The sequence below is a fragment of the Artibeus jamaicensis genome, unplaced genomic scaffold, assembly GCF_021234435.1.
Source record: "Artibeus jamaicensis isolate MK-2021 breed Jamaican fruit bat unplaced genomic scaffold, CSHL_Jam_final contig_426, whole genome shotgun sequence".
NCBI classification, from domain to species: domain Eukaryota; kingdom Metazoa; phylum Chordata; class Mammalia; order Chiroptera; family Phyllostomidae; genus Artibeus; species Artibeus jamaicensis.
Window position 1 is genome coordinate 14,489,419 of NW_026521826.1, and position 15,481 is coordinate 14,504,899.

The 15,481-nt window shown below is 44.9% G+C and overlaps 1 protein-coding gene across 2 annotated transcripts in view; it reads left to right on the forward strand.

Annotated features, from left to right (window-relative positions):
* The window catches only part of DIP2C (disco interacting protein 2 homolog C), a 433,069-nt gene that overhangs the window by 224,173 nt on the left and 193,415 nt on the right, over positions 1-15,481 (forward strand). For both annotated transcript variants that reach the window (XM_053665789.1, XM_053665790.1), the window contains one exon: positions 9,077-9,187. In XM_053665789.1, coding sequence (XP_053521764.1) covers positions 9,077-9,187 — 111 coding nt within the window. The remainder of the gene's footprint in view (positions 1-9,076; positions 9,188-15,481) is intronic.

Consider the following 15,481-nt stretch of genomic DNA (forward strand, 5'->3'; position numbering starts at 1 on the left):
GTCCCTAGTTGCAAGGATTTGCCGTGACCAAGCAGTTGTGGCAGTGTTGGTGCTTTGGGTGAGGCAACCAGAGGGCAAGCCTGTCTCCGTCCTTCCTGTCCCCAGGGAATGGGCTGTGGGGTCCAAGGGAGCAGCCTTAGAGAAGGGAGAGCCTGGTCAGGGTAAATCTGTCTACCTTTGTTTCCACCGGAGGAGACAGATGGCTCTGCGTGGAGTTGAAGCTCGGGTGTGTCAGAGGGCCTTGCACACGGCAGCCTGGGCGTTTTGAACCTTCGTGCTCCTCCGATGTTCATTTGAACCATTCTGCACGTGCTGCGCCCTTTGCTAATGCCTGTATCGTTTAACCCTCTGTTCAAGTGCTGCTTCTACACGGATTCCTTCGTGGTCCCTCAGGTTAGGACAGGCCTTCCAGTCCCAATCTTCATGACATCCCACTTCTGAAATACTTACAGTCTTGTAGGCGGATGGTTGTGCCTGAATACGTGGTGATTCCACCCCATCCCATCCCGCAGTAGGTCCCTCATCTCCTTTCCACAGCGGTGGGCATTCAGCAGACGTTTGCTGAAGGATGAACTGTGTAGATGAACCTGGAACTGTGCCTGCACCTGGCAGACCAGCTGGCAGAGCCCGGGCCCCCTGCACAACTGTGGGTAGTGGGAGTTACTGCCTGAGCAGTCCCCCCACTGCTTGTCCCCCAGTGAGTAGCGAGGCAAGTGTGCTTACCTGACTGAGGGAACAAGGGAGCATAGAGAGCTGGTCCAGGGGGGGTGGGTGCCAAGTGTTAGTCTGATGATGCCCCAAACATACCAGCAAATGGACCTTCGCTGCCTCAGGCAGCTCTTCTCTGAAATCACTGTTTTATTTTGATTTCTCATTTGGATCAATTTAAATGGCAAATGGTACATCAAGTGCTGATCACTGTTTCCATATGTGGAAGGTTAAAGGGTAATATGATTTTGGACTTCTGCACATTCAATCAGCTGAATTTTATTTTCTTAACTAATTTTGGAGTTCAGCTTGAGAAGTCCCGGTGTTCAGTGCTGTTACTGAGGACCCCCTGTTCTTTGTAATCCTGCTCTATGAGGGGACCTCAGGGAGCGGCCCCCAACCCTAAGCCACAGGTTCTCTAGCCAGGATGTGAAGAGGAAGTGGCCTGTCTTCGGCAAATTCAGTGTTGGTGAATTTTGCACTCTGGTCTCACATGACATGAAGACCTTTGTCCCCTTGGGTTTAAGGGTATAAACCCGAGGCACGTGCCATTGTGTTCTGTGTTCTTCAGGAAGTGAGGCTGGCTGCGCTGCTGCCTTCCTGAGCCGTGGTCAGTCCGTCTGACTCTTCACATTAACAGCACTGAGCTTCTCTGGTGCTGGGCGCAGTTTGGTCTCTATTTTCATTCTGCCACCAGGTCCACCATCTCCCTGGGCACGGACGTCGTATTTGCTCATCCTGACTTGGGCATCAGGAGTCAGTCACATGGCCTGTCCTGGAGGTGGGGTGGGGCGTGATCCAGGAGTTACTCTGCCATTTTTTCTGTGGTGGTTAGGATGTAGGAAACAAGGTTGAGTTCCAGAACAGGAGAAATGCAAGTATTTAAATTGGTGTTGTCTATCTGTGACTTAGTATGAATTTTTCCCAGATTGCATTTCTACTGGAAATGAACCTTCATCAGCTAAAAGTAAATACCTGTATCCCAGGTACACAGTAGTCATGATCTTGACACACAATTTGCTGCTCTCAGTGAGCTGTGAAGTATTCTTCCTTTACCACAGGCAGCTATGGTTCAATCATGTGAATGTCCTGCTATTTTTAGTGGCATTTAACCAGTCAGCGTCCTCACCCTCAGTGTCAGTGGTTAAAGGGAGCACATCCAGGCTGTTTGTGTGTGAGGCCTCTAGAGTTTGGGGCTCGCGACCACTGTTCAGTGAGAATGGTGCCCGCTGTGGAACTGGCTCGTACCTGTGAGCTGTAAGAAAGATGCAGGAACTTGACACCTCAATACTGACCACAGACACTTCCTTCTAAACGTACCCTCCCGGACCAGCGAAGACCCAGTGTTGACAGCAGAATCAGGCACAAACGCACTCACAACATAATGGAGGTCTCTTGTCAAACTTCCTTAAGCTGCAGGTCTTCTGCACGTTTCCAGGTTATGAGTTGATGATCAAATTAATATGCTTTAATAGAAAAGTGGTTAGCAAATTTGTACTGGTTTATGGCAGAGATTTATGTGAATGAAGGATGAGATAGAAGCAACAATGACAGTGATGAAGAATTCGGCTAATATGGTTGGGGTACAGGTTACTTAGAGTGAAAGTTCTATTTTTCAGTGTTGTTGTCTGTGCCGGCACAAAGCAAACATGGTAAATTCTTAATCAGCACATACAATAGTCGTAGTGTTTCTGTCTGGCAAAGTGTTTGATCTCACCTGGTTTAGAAGTAAGTGCCCCTGAGGAAGAGTGTAATCAGGTACGAAGAGAGAATGGGATAGTTTAGAAATCACTTTTGTACAGACTTGAAACGTGGAAAAGTCTTCAGCAGCTTCACCAAGTTCTAAAGGCCAGGTCACCTGGGAGGCTCCATGAACATGACACAGAGGGGGAAGCGACCAGGAGATGCTCGAGTTTTCGCGAGCACCCTGGGATCATGTCCATGTCTGTGCCCACAGCATCATGGGACCTGACGTTTAGAGGCTGAGAGGTGTGTCCAGTTTCATGATTGCTAAGACCATACCAGAATTTGGATGCAGTTCTTCTAGTGTTAAACCCATATGCATTCTCAGTCACATTATCGTCCACTTACGCTTCATGATGTCTTTAAAAAAATACGCTGCCCTGGCTGGTGTGGCTCAGTGGATTGAGTGCTGGCCTGAGAACCGAAGGGTCGCTGGTTCGCTTCCCAGTCAGGGCACACGCCTGGGTTGCAGGCCAGGTTCCCAGTGGGGGGCATTCGAAAGGCAACCACACATGGATGTTTCTCTCCCTCTCTTTCTGCCTTTCTTCTCCTCTCTGTGAAAAATAAATGACTAAAATCTTTGAAAATATGCTGCAAATCCTAGATTTTCAGTGTATCCTCGTGCTGTCTGAGTTTAGGAACCCCGACTTTCTCCAGAACATTGACCATCCCGAAGAAACCACAAGCCCGCACTGCGTGAGCACGGCAGCCACTGCCCCTGATCCTGAGGGCGATAAGGTGGTTACTGTGATTTCTCGTGTCTAGTTTTTCATAATTAATAAAGGGACCGTATTTTTTTCAATAACCTGAAACTGATGAGTTGTTTAGAGACAGTGTTAGTAATTTTCGTTGGAGAATCCTCTCTTAATCATGTGTTGGAAGTAACTGATTAAAGTTCTAATAAAAAGTGGCTTATTTCACTGCTTTGTCTGCCTTTGGGCTTGAACAAGATTTTCACGTCTCAAGGGAAAGAGCATTTAGAGGAGAGATAGGACAGGTCTGAACTTGGGAACAGTGACTGTTTCTGCTTGACCAGAACCTGGAGGTCTGAGTGGGCGACGTGGCTGAGAGGCTGGTGGGTACAGTGCAGGGGAATCACTGAAGTTCAGGTGGAAGAGTCTAGGCTTTGTTTTCTGGTCGGCAAGATAGAGGGAAACGCGAGGGGTGGGTCCCTGTGTGGGTTGAAGCAGGAGGCGGGTGGGGGGTGAGCTGCAGGAGCCTTGGGAACTAGAGGAGGAGCAGCAGGTGCCATCTGACTGTGAAGGCTCCAGGCAGGCCCAGCACAGGGCCTGGTGGCTTCTGTGACCTTGGGGATGAGGTGTAGAGTAGGGAGGGGAGCTCTCACTGGATATGGGCGTTTGGGGACAGGGGAGGCAGAATGCGCCTGGTAGAAGAAGCTGGCTGTCCTGGGCAAGTGGGAGCTCAGCAGAGGGACGGGGTGCATCGTTCCTTCCCTGTGCTGTGCTTCTGGTTCCTCTTTACTCTGAGCCCCTTGAGTCACCTTCCGCTGATTTGGAATAATTTTTATAGTCCCATTTTAATTCTAGAGGAAAAACAGAAGTCTCACTGACATTGTCATGTTTAAATTGAAGCACTGCAGCCTCTGTGCAAACCTTGAAAATATCACCAGTTCAGAAGTGCTTTCTGAGCCTGCCCTGTGGGATGGGGGGAGTGTTCGGCTGAGGCAGGGGACTGCTCATAAGACAGAAATCACCGTATCCCGCCACTCTCCCAAGTAAGGATCTGATGGAGGCCCCTTGTGTCAGATGACAGCTCTCAGCTGCTGCGAGTTCACTCCTGGGCTACAGGGAAGTTGTGCCAGTTTCCATCTTTCCTCATAAGATGGCTATTGAACAAATAGTTTTGCAGTGAGGTCACAGAAATACTTCTTTGTGGCACCAAGGGACCAGCTAGATTTTGCTCATGAAACAAGTAATTTCTGTACTGGAAGTGTAGCACTGAACACGTGGCCTCTGTCCCAGGTACCAGGCCTCTTTCGGGCGTGGGGCCACCTTGTCACTCGGACAGCAGGGTACCTAGGAGCCTTGGGAGGGGATGCCCGTCTCAAAAGAAAGGGCCGCGAGGAGCAAGTCTTTAAATGCTCCAGAGAGTGACACCGACTGAGCTCTCACCCCAGTCCTGGGCTTGTGTTTCCTCATCAGTAAAATGGCACAGGTAACAGCACGTGTCTCACATGGTCATGCTGACAAACGAAACAAACTCATAAGTGCGAAGTGCTCAGGCCAATGTGATAAAGTGTTCACAGTTCTTATTCTGTGTACAGATGGTAAACCGAGGCCCTGGGTCACAGATGGTGACAGCAGGCAGCCGAGACATTTGTCTCCAGAGCATGACGTGGTTGCCGGTGCTGTTCCCCTCTGTTCAAAAGGGATCCTAAGCTGGCCCAGTGGCCGGCACTCGGTGCTCTTTAATGTGGGGGAAAGGGTCTGGTCTTGACTTTTGTCATGTTGCCCTCTGAAGGGAACTAATCTTTGTTCCCCTGGCTTCTCGTGCTCTTGGACAGTCACCCCACCTCCCTGGGCACAGACACCTCACCTTCCCAGGGACCTCTCTGGGCCTGTGTCTGTTGTAGACAATCTGGTCGGCCTGCAGCCTTTCTGAGACGTAGTTCTCGATTGGTATGCACATTAAATCCCCAAAGTGCTGAATTCTGAGGTATAATGGTGTTTTTCTAATTATTCATGTGTTAGTGTTACCAAGAAGACACCCATTTTAGCAACAGCATTTGGTCAGATCCTTATGATAGATAACTAGAAGGACGCCCCCGTCACTGTCCCTGGGTCCTCCGGGGTTGACAGGTTGAGTTCTACTCTGGAGATGCATATTTGACTGTTGGTTTTTTGTTGTTAGGACATACTTTTAAGCCACCTCAAATTTCATTCACAATGAAGTCATATAAAAATGAATAATTGAAATATGCACGCCAATACTTTGTTTTAATGTCCCATTGCTAGTAACCTGTTAGAGCAAATCATCTTTTGTCAAATTTATCTATCTATTTTTAAAGCCATGTTTTTTAAACTCTGTATTCCAGCCTGTGAGAGTAAGTATTGACGCGTTCGCTGCATATTAGTTATCTGGGAACAGATGTGGGGTCCACGCACAGGCCAGTCCTATCGCTGGTCTGAGTACGTGAGTGTTAGGACTTGTGTGTGTCTCAGAGGATGGACACAGCCACCTAGGGGCCCAGAAGGGGTCAAGGTTGATAGTCCCAGGAAGCATGTTTGAATAAACGAGGAAGGTAGCAGTACTAAGAACGAAAGCGAAACATTAAATGTATATGCAAATCTGCCACTGTGTAACCTCGGCTGCTTCAAACTATCCACTTAGCTATTCTTTCCAGAACTGCGCTAAGATGTCAGTAACCTCAGTAACCTTTAACTAAGGCCACAGGACAGGAGAAGGGAAGAAACAGTGACAGGTTTCCATGATGTGTAAGACGCCTCGATCAGCCTGGCGTCGGGGGAAGGGCGCAGCGGATGAAGGTGTTGATGAAACCTCGGGTCGGGGGAAGCATGGCGTCTAGGAAGCAGGTTCGTTCTCTGGAAAAATGGACTTGGTGTCCACGCTTAGGGACACCAAGCAGTACTGACCCCTTAGGTGCTGAATCAGTGTGTGCATTCTGGAGGGAAAGAAGAGTCCGGCCCCAAATGATGAACATTCCTGTGTTTGGTCACAAGACAGGAGACCACAGGCCTCATCTCTGGGCAGATGGAACAGCCTAGATAAAGGACCTGCTGGGAGTAGACCTGGTGCCATTGCCACAGGAAGAAAACACTGCTTGCCACTCCTTTGATGGTAATAAAGAAGAAATTGTAGAAGTTGACAGAAGAGAGAAAAACAAACAGGTTTTACATAATGATGATGACTTCAGAATGGCATTTAATATTTTAGCAACAATAGTTGAAAGGCAATGAATGCAAATAAGTTTAAAATATATTTATACAAATAAATTTTCAGAGTTACAGATAATTTTGCTTAGAATTCTGACTTGAAATATGGCAGTTATGCAGCAAGCCTGGGCCAAGCAGCTGGGATGAGAGCAGGAGGGGATTCCAAGAGGAATCTTCAAAGAAAAGGAAATTGAACTGAAACATGTCACCAGATTGTCAGTGTTTGACCACAGGGGAGAAAAGAACTGGATAGAGTTTTTCAGTGCTTTCGGATATTTTTGAAAGGATTACCAATAGGAACATTGAAAACCAAGATAATGGAACAAAAAGATACAAATATTAACTGAAGAACAACAAAAAATATAAAATAGGTCTGCTTCCTAGATGCCACACTTCTCCCGACCCGAGGTCGTATGTATGTGTAACATATGACCAACTCATGATCCTAGTCATGATGTGGTGATGGGCTCGGTGATGTGCGGGAGAAGTCTATATATTGTCAGAAATGGACAATTAAGTGCCATTATGAATCCATGTGTATAAATACCAATGTAAACACAAGGTAACTGTTTTTATCATAATACTTAATAGTACTCTTGTGGGGGCAACTTTGCCCGCAAGTCCCCCCATCCGCCACGGATGAAAGTGAAAGTACCACGGCATGATCTGCTTGGGGAGGAGAGGTAGAATCTCTGAGGAGAAGGACCAAGAACCTCTTCTTCAACAGCTTTTATTAGGTTGTAATACACAGGAATACAGGTAAAGCTTGTCAATCAATGTCAGGTGACAAGGATCAAACAATAGATAACATTTCGAATTAATCTAAGGGCTTAATCTGAGTCAGTGTCTTCAAGTAAGGGGGTTGCAAAACTTTGGGCAGCATACTCATTTCCTGCTTGGACCCTTATCATATGAATGAAAGCACTCTTAGCAAAGCAGGCTTCACAGGACTTTAGGAACTCTTTCTTATGCCCAATCACCCTGGAACATGCTCTAACCCGCAGAGAGCTGCACCGCCCTCCCTGTCATAGGTTTTTAGGCTTAACTGGATTAGAGCCAGGAAGCGCTTCTCCCAGATGGAAATGGGGACTCAGGCTATGTCAGAATAGCTGGAGGGGGAGCGAGGGTCCCTCACTCCCTCTTTGTTGCAGCCCCGAAGTCCTTCCATGATGGCCTCCCAAGTGATCGTGTCTGGCTTAGGTTGCCCCTCCTCTGAGGGGTCTTACCCATCACTGACTAACTGACCGAGTGTTGGGGGCAGGGGATGAAGCAGAAGCAGTGCTGCTGCCAGAGATAAGCTTTGTCTCCTTAGCGGCTCGCAGTCCAGAGGTCCCTCACTCAGCCTATCCACGAGGGGCAGTTACAACTCCTGAAACCAGGCAGAGCGGTTCCCAACAGTACTCTTTGGGTTTTATGTATCTGTTTCATAAAAATAGAGCAGTTTTTAAAAGAATCATTTAAAAGTTCTGTACATTCAATAAATTCCATGCAACTGTTTGACAAAAAAGCAATTTTGAAAAATCATTTTAAACAATCATTTGTAGACAGTAACTGGAAGAAGTTTGGTAGCTTTGAATATTCCAGTTACCAAGAACTGTTCATTAATGATGTCAGTGTGCTTGGTATGGACCTCACATGTGGCTACAGCCGAGGTATCGTTTTCACAGTTCTAATCTAGCTAACCTCCTGTGTGGACCCACAAACATTTCTCTCCGTCAGAAATCGAGGTGCAGAAATCACCACTAGAGGAATATTAAGCCCAGGGACAGGCGACTCTCCTGGAGCTGTCATGGGGAACCAGGGACTACACACTGTCTCATTAAAATTGCCGTCTCCGGTTTACTTCCTGTGGAGTATTACTGGTCCTTTTCTGAAAAAGTAGCAATTAAAGTTAATGGACAGTGCTCAGAATTCCTCCATATCTGCACTGTAATGATGGAATTTCCCCAGAGTGTACTTCCTTTTCTCTAGATCATGCTTTTGCTGCTCTAATTCTCAAGTGGAAGAGACATCGTGGTTGCCAGATTTAGGCCAGTGTATGACCAGTACCCACTGAATCATTTTTAACCGTGTTACGTTTTTGGTAATGTATCAAAGCCATATTGAAATACAGTTTGTTCAACCATTTAGCTTCACATGGAGTAAGAATCCAAAGAGTTAGAAATTTTGAATGAACAAAGATAGAATCTCATGCCCAATCCTAGTTACCTGAGTTATATTGTTAAAATATCCCATAAGATTTATTTCAGAGTTATCTTTAACTTAATGATAAGTGTAATTTTTAATTTTGTCAAGTATTTTTTTCTTTATAACTTTCTCTTTGTTTATTAAATAATAAAGATCATTAATTGATTCTGTGCACTGGGTTCCATTTTCTTTCTCTTTTATTATTATTTTTTTTATCCAAACCCTACTTGTGGCTCAGTTTGCAGCTCTTCCCAGGAAGCACTGGAGGTTTGTGACACTCAGGAGCCTGTTTCTAACAGCCGTCGTGTGAACGCGAGTCTTGCCCTGCCTTGGATGCTTCTCCGTCTCCCAGTCATTGTCCACCATGTCCAGGCCCCCGTGCCCACTCCCATATGAGCTCTAGCTCGGCTGTGGGAATGCAGTGGGTCAGGGCTTTATTCTACCAAATGATGTGCTCCCCAGAGTAAGTTAAGTCCAGTTGCCAAGTAAAACCTCACCTGACTTTGCTATTTCCTTTAACCCAGGGGTGGATCAAGCTTTGCCGCCAGAGCGCCGGGCTCCAGTTACTCCCTCCTCTTCCTCTCGCTATCACCGCCGAAGGTCCTCAGGGTCTCGAGATGAGCGCTATCGGTCAGGTAAGGTGCCAGTGTGGACGTGAGGTCACTCACAGCCTGCCCGCAGTGCTGGTGGCCACACGGCCGATTGGGCGCATGTCTGCAGCAGCTGCAGGTACCTGAGGCAGGAGTGCGTATGTCTGTCCTCGCGACTCGTTGTGTGATCCAGGGTGCTGGCCGCCTCCCTCAAACACAGGTGTTCTCTCCACACACATTAAAACTCAATAAATAGTACCTGTTTTCACATTTTTAAGGTAGTGTTGTTTACTACTTAGGAAAAAAATAGTAACTTCTCATGGCCCAAACTAAATTTTTTTAGGTATCACCGTTCAACAGTTTGGTTATCATTTTAATGATGTTGGTTACTAGTATAACTTTTTTCTTCTCTTTCAACCTCATTAACTTCTTTTATTAAGTACAGTTTTCAAAAAAGAATAAAAATCCTTAAAATTTTGTATATTCTGTGTTATTTTGCGTTTTATGATGCTGTTTATAAGTGTGCTGTCTTGGTAATTCCATTTTATTGTAATCATTACCTGGGCTTGGCTAGCTTGAATTTATCTATTAATTTAGCATCAGAAAACTTGTTTTGTGATTACTATTTTAAGCACTTTTTGAGAGATTCTTCTCCCTTCACCCCAAAATCTAGACTAAAGTTGTTTATACCTAGTTCCCTAACTACAGTTGTTAGAAGAAAACTATCAGTGTGTGTTGTTGCTGGGGCACTAGTTCAGGGCACATGCGGATTGCCGATGGTAATGATCTGAATTATAATATTATAGATATTATATTTGTATATCACTTTATAGTTGGCAAAGCACTTTCACAGACATCATCTCACTTAGTTTTTATAACAAATGGGTAAAGGGCTTATTACTGTTGCATGTTGCAGAAGAGGAAGCTGAGGTCGTGGCAAAAGCATAGCTCAGCCAGTTCATACCAGGGTTGGACCCATACCAGGGTCCATGCTTCATGAACCTGTCCATGAACCTGTCCATGAATGCGGGCTTATAAACCACCACCATGACCTCTAAGGAGCTGTCTGCCTGACTTTCTGGTCCTGTTCTCCTTTCTAGAGGAAATGAAGTGGTAAGACAGAGATTTTATGGCATCAGGAATGATTATCTGCACAAGCAAGAAGAAAAGACTCAAGAAACTAGGACAGGCCAAGTGCAGCCTCTCTGCTCCTCTTCCTGTTTTCTCAGCCCCTCTGAAGAGGTCTTGATGTCCAGGTCAATACGTGGGGATAGAATGAGGGCAGAAGTTTGTTCCCAAATCCACCTTCTGATTTTCAAAGGTGTTTTAACACCCAGCGCATATCAAGAACCCATCTTAGCCATTTAGACACTTCAAAGGCTCCTTTCAGATGGTTAGGAGGGAAGAGGTCTGCAAATGTGTGCTGTCCGCTTGCTATGAAACCTTTCCGTTAATTCCTTCACCTCGGTAACTGCTGCTGGTACTTTATATATGTGCATACACATGTAGACACACACATAGTCCCACGGTAGATGCATGTAGTCACACATATCGAAGACATACACAGACTCCTACATATAGCAGACACATGTCCCACATAGACACACATACATAGTCTCACGCACAGTAGACACACCTGTAGGTAGACCAGACATGAAGACACATGCTTACCATCATCAGTATCTCCAGTTCTCACAGAAGCTAGTCCCATGCTCTTATTTTCATTTTCTAGAGGAGAAAATGGACGTTTAAGAAGGAATGTGATTATTAATGATATTACAGTGAGTAGCTCATCAAAACAGGATGCAAATCTAGCTGTGGCTTCCCTGTCATCTGACCTCTTACCACAAAGATTTTTATCTTGCGTCCATTTCTAACCTTTAACTTTCTCTGTTAATTTTTAAAATTTAGATAGAAATTAAATCCCAGGAAGTCTCTTTCCCAGGTTATTTGTCTTTACTGATGATGCGGGCGGAGATGATAAATCCCAGTGTTTATATGGCCTTTGATAAGGTGCACTGTGTTTTGCAAATCCTCCTGGTTATTTAGGGGCTCGGCAGGACAGATGGTCAGACAGTAGAAGTCTGCGAGAGGTTAACACAGCACAGATGGTGAGTCCTTGGCCTCAGGTACGCGTCGGCTCACCTGTCACATCACCGTCCATCTTTCAGGGTAGAAGAGAGGATGTGGGAGAGCAGCATAGTATGGGAAGGTGTGGACTGAGGACAAGAAGAAAGGGCAACTTCAGGGATTATTTTCACTAGTCAGTAGAAACAGGGCCAACATAGTCCTCTGCAAAGGAAGCTGGGTGCATCTGGGTCCAGCCCACCTCAAGCCCTGCTTTAGAATCACCATTCATTCCTCACCCACATCTCTGTGAGAGGAGGGGCTGTGAAGAAAAAGCTGCAGTTACTGTTGGTCCTTTCCAGTTAGAGCTCCACACCGGGACAGGAGCACTTGCTACTTCCTCCCTCTCCCTGCATCCAGGCTGCACAGTCCTAACAGGCTTCTAACCTTGTGGCTTTGTTTCCTGGGGGCATCTCTCCAGGCTGCCTGTCCCATTTCCTCTGCATATTTCTGGATTCCTCTCACTTGATAACCCTTTCTGCCCAGTTGTTGAGATCACCCCTTCTCTGTGGCTGAATTTTGGGCTCTAGGCCTGAGGTCAAAGACTAGCTCAGCCCCTCACTTCCAGCTCTCAAAGGAGTATGATGAAGTTTTCTTCCTAATCTGCTTGGTGCTAGAGAGCTCCAGAGAAAATAAGACACAGCCTCCCCTCTCCCTAGAAGTTCACAGTCTGAGTAAGAACCAGACCAGTGACTGAAGGGCAAATGGTACTGTGTAGGGTGGTCTCTGAGGAGGCTGTTCACAGCACTGTGAGTTCCTAAACACATGTCAGTTGGCAACCTCCTCGGCTCAAGCATTTCAACAGAGTAAGAATCACATTCCCATACGGACCTGTCATGTGCGTGGTCTGGCTTCCATTCCTCCTTGATCGCGCCTTTCACATTAACTCTCTTCTGCAACTGCACTGGTGTCCTGGGTGGTTTTGAGCACACAGGCACCTGACTGCTGTAAGGCCTTTACATTATCTGTTCTTCTGCCTAGAATGTTCTTTCCTGATACACAGACACACCGTTGGTTTCCTTACCTTTATTAGGTCTCTGCTCAGGTGTGACTGCTTTTTGTGAGATATTCTCTGACCACCCAAATAAAATGGTAAAGCGCCATATAACTTTAGACACAATCCCTATGCTTCTCCACCCTGATTCATTTGTATCCATTACTGTCATAACCCCAACACGTATCCGTCTACGATCTTCCTATCAGCCCATCTCCCTGTCTATCAGACATCTCTATCGATAATCTATCATTCATCCATTACCTGCCTACATCAATCACCTGTCTACTTAGCTATATATTAATTATTTACCTACTTGCCTATCAGTTCTCTTTCTGTGATCTATCATCTGCTAACCATCCACCTACCATAAAAACATAAGATCCAAAACAACAGAATCTTTGTTTTGTTCATTCATGTATGCCAAACACATAAAAATGTTGCCTGCTTAATAGTTCTGAAAGGAAGGAGGATGAGTGGGCATACCACAATTGGGGGGCAGCACGAAATTACATGCAGGCGTGGTGGGGGGGCAGATTTTTAAGGTATCTGTTATACTGTGCTCTAGAAATTAGACTTTATCCTGAAGATGATAGAATACCACTTGAAGATTTTAGGCAAAGATATGACAGGAGCAGTTTTAGCGTTGAAAAATTATTCTGGGTAGCACTGCGGAGTATGGATTAGAAGCGAAGAAATTGCAAAGACCCTCAGTGCCTGATATCCATGCGTGTTTAGGAGCTGACTCGGTGCTGGTAAGACGTGGGATGTGTCTAGAGAACAATAGCAATAGGACCCTGAGGCTGAGTTAATGCAGGGGCGTGTGAGAAAGGGAATTAGGGGTGAGTCCTAGGTGTCAGATGGTACACCTGCGTAGACAATGGCCTCTGGGCCTTTGGAGAACTAAGGTTTCTTTCATTTGTAGGCCAGAGATGGTGGAATTTGTCTCAGCTATTTACTTGCTATGTGAAGGATATGATGAAAATTGTACAGCCATTCCTTGCAGTGTCATGTAAGGCAGGGAAAAATGTTATTTCCTATATACTATTACAATTTTGAAAAATTTGTACTCCTCTAAAAATACAACAAAGATGAAATTGGAACAGGAAAAATGGTGCATACTCCTCTCAAGTTTGAATAATGACTGCTTCATTTACATATAGGACAGGCCTATCCAGAGGGTCTTTCTAGGTGCTTGTGAAATATCAGCTGGACCTCTCATTCTCTATAATCAACACCAAGGCCACCCCACCTTTTATATATCATGGCAGCTGCCATGGCACACTATGGCACACTATGAGGGTTCATGTGGTATTTTCACTTATTCTCTGGTAATCTAGTTATAAGTGTTCTTATTTTAGACATTTTACTATATAAATTACTTTTTCTTAGAATATATACTCTTACATCATTTTCAAAAATTGTGGTATGAAATCTTAGGTGATTTTAGTCTATTGCCGGAGTGTGCAGTGTTCCTGGTTTATTTTCTCCTGAGCCAGGACGGAAGACTTAAGATACTCGGAAGGAAAAGTGTTGTGGCCCTCAGGACAGTTTGCTTTCTGAATTTCTTTGACCACTTAACTCCCAGTAGAGTTCCCATGGTTGCTTCAATGACCAAATTATATCAGCCAAGAGGTAATTCTGTTATCTGTTAGGTAATTGACCTAATTGACAATCAATCTAGTCAATCATACAGCCTCTAATTTAATCTCTCCTGGCAATATTTTTGTATTTCAATTCTACACCCATAGCCTTACATCATAATGAACTCCTACAACAATTCTTTAAAAATATATTCTTTATTATTTTTTAGAGAGTTGGGGATAGAGAAAGAGAGGGAGAGAAACATCAATGTACGAGAGAAACATCAATTTGTTGCCTCTTGCACTCACCCAGCTGAGGGCATGGCCCACAACCTTGGCATGTGCCCTGACTGGGAATCTAACTGGCAGCGTTTTGGTCTGCAGGCCGGCACTCAGTCCACTGAGCTAGACCAGTCAGGGCCGAATTCTTGATAACAGTGTTCACTTCTCTTCTTATAAATAACTTTCTTTGGAAACTTGAATTTGATCTGGAAAGTGAATGAATGATGAACAGGCATATATGTATTAGACACTTTATTACTGTTACTTGATAAAATATAAATTAAAACATTCTAGGTATTTTTAAACACCCCTTTTCTCCCAACCAAACTCCCTGGGTGGGGGGAACCCTTGAGATTTGTGTTACGTCTATTTCACCAAGACCAACTATAGCAAGGAAGAAAGTGAAAACTAAAACTCAGCAATCTCCAAATATGTTAAAAATGATTGTTTTGCCTTTCTGTGAGCTTAGAAATGACCTAAAAACCACGCCTCAGATCTTACATGTGCACGTGGGCTAGGTGGCTGCTTCTCAGCAGTTAGCCACCCTGACGCATCCTCACACTTATTCCCGGGAAAATGCCACAGAGCCCTGTCTTCTCTGAGGACAGCGACTCAGGTCATTTAGGGGCCCCAGGGGATCTCAAGGCTGTTTCAGGATGTCTGTGAGGTCAGACTGTCTTCACAGTAGCACTAACACTTCGTTTGCCCTTTTCACTCTCAGTGTTTCCTGAATGCACATTGGATTTTTTCCAGAGGCTGCATGACCTGTGGTCATGTTATGGTTCAGACAGCCAATGGAATCTGTGAGTGTGAAGTCCTGTGTTTTAAGTTTTAACGTTTACTTCCTAATGCAGTAAACATGCAAGTATTAATCTCATGAGCAAAGCTTTTAAGAGCTTTCAGCAATTTCTTTTTAGTTTTTAAGAGTTAAAAGTGTTCTCTGAGTCAGAGTTTGAGAACCAGTGCTAAGAGTCTTGTAAAAATGTAATTCTTTCTTTAAGAATTGATAACATGAACTAGAAATGTCTGCATCTGAATTTACCCCAAGGCTGATTTTTATGCCGACACTAGTTTAAAGTCTGGTTTGTGACTGTTCAGTTTCTGGGAGTGAGGACTTATATCCTAGCATTCATTTATGTAACAAATGTGCAAATAATTTTGTGTTCTCAGTATTCTGCTATGCAGTATAGGTGAGACAGAAATATAGACTATATAGAAAATAATTTATTCATCCTATAGTAATTTCTTCCTTGATGCTACCGTTTAATTGTCTAGATGGCGGTTTTTCTTCATCTAGTCAGCTTGAATTTACTGATACTCTGTAACTTGTGTTCTCTCTGAACAATTCAGTTT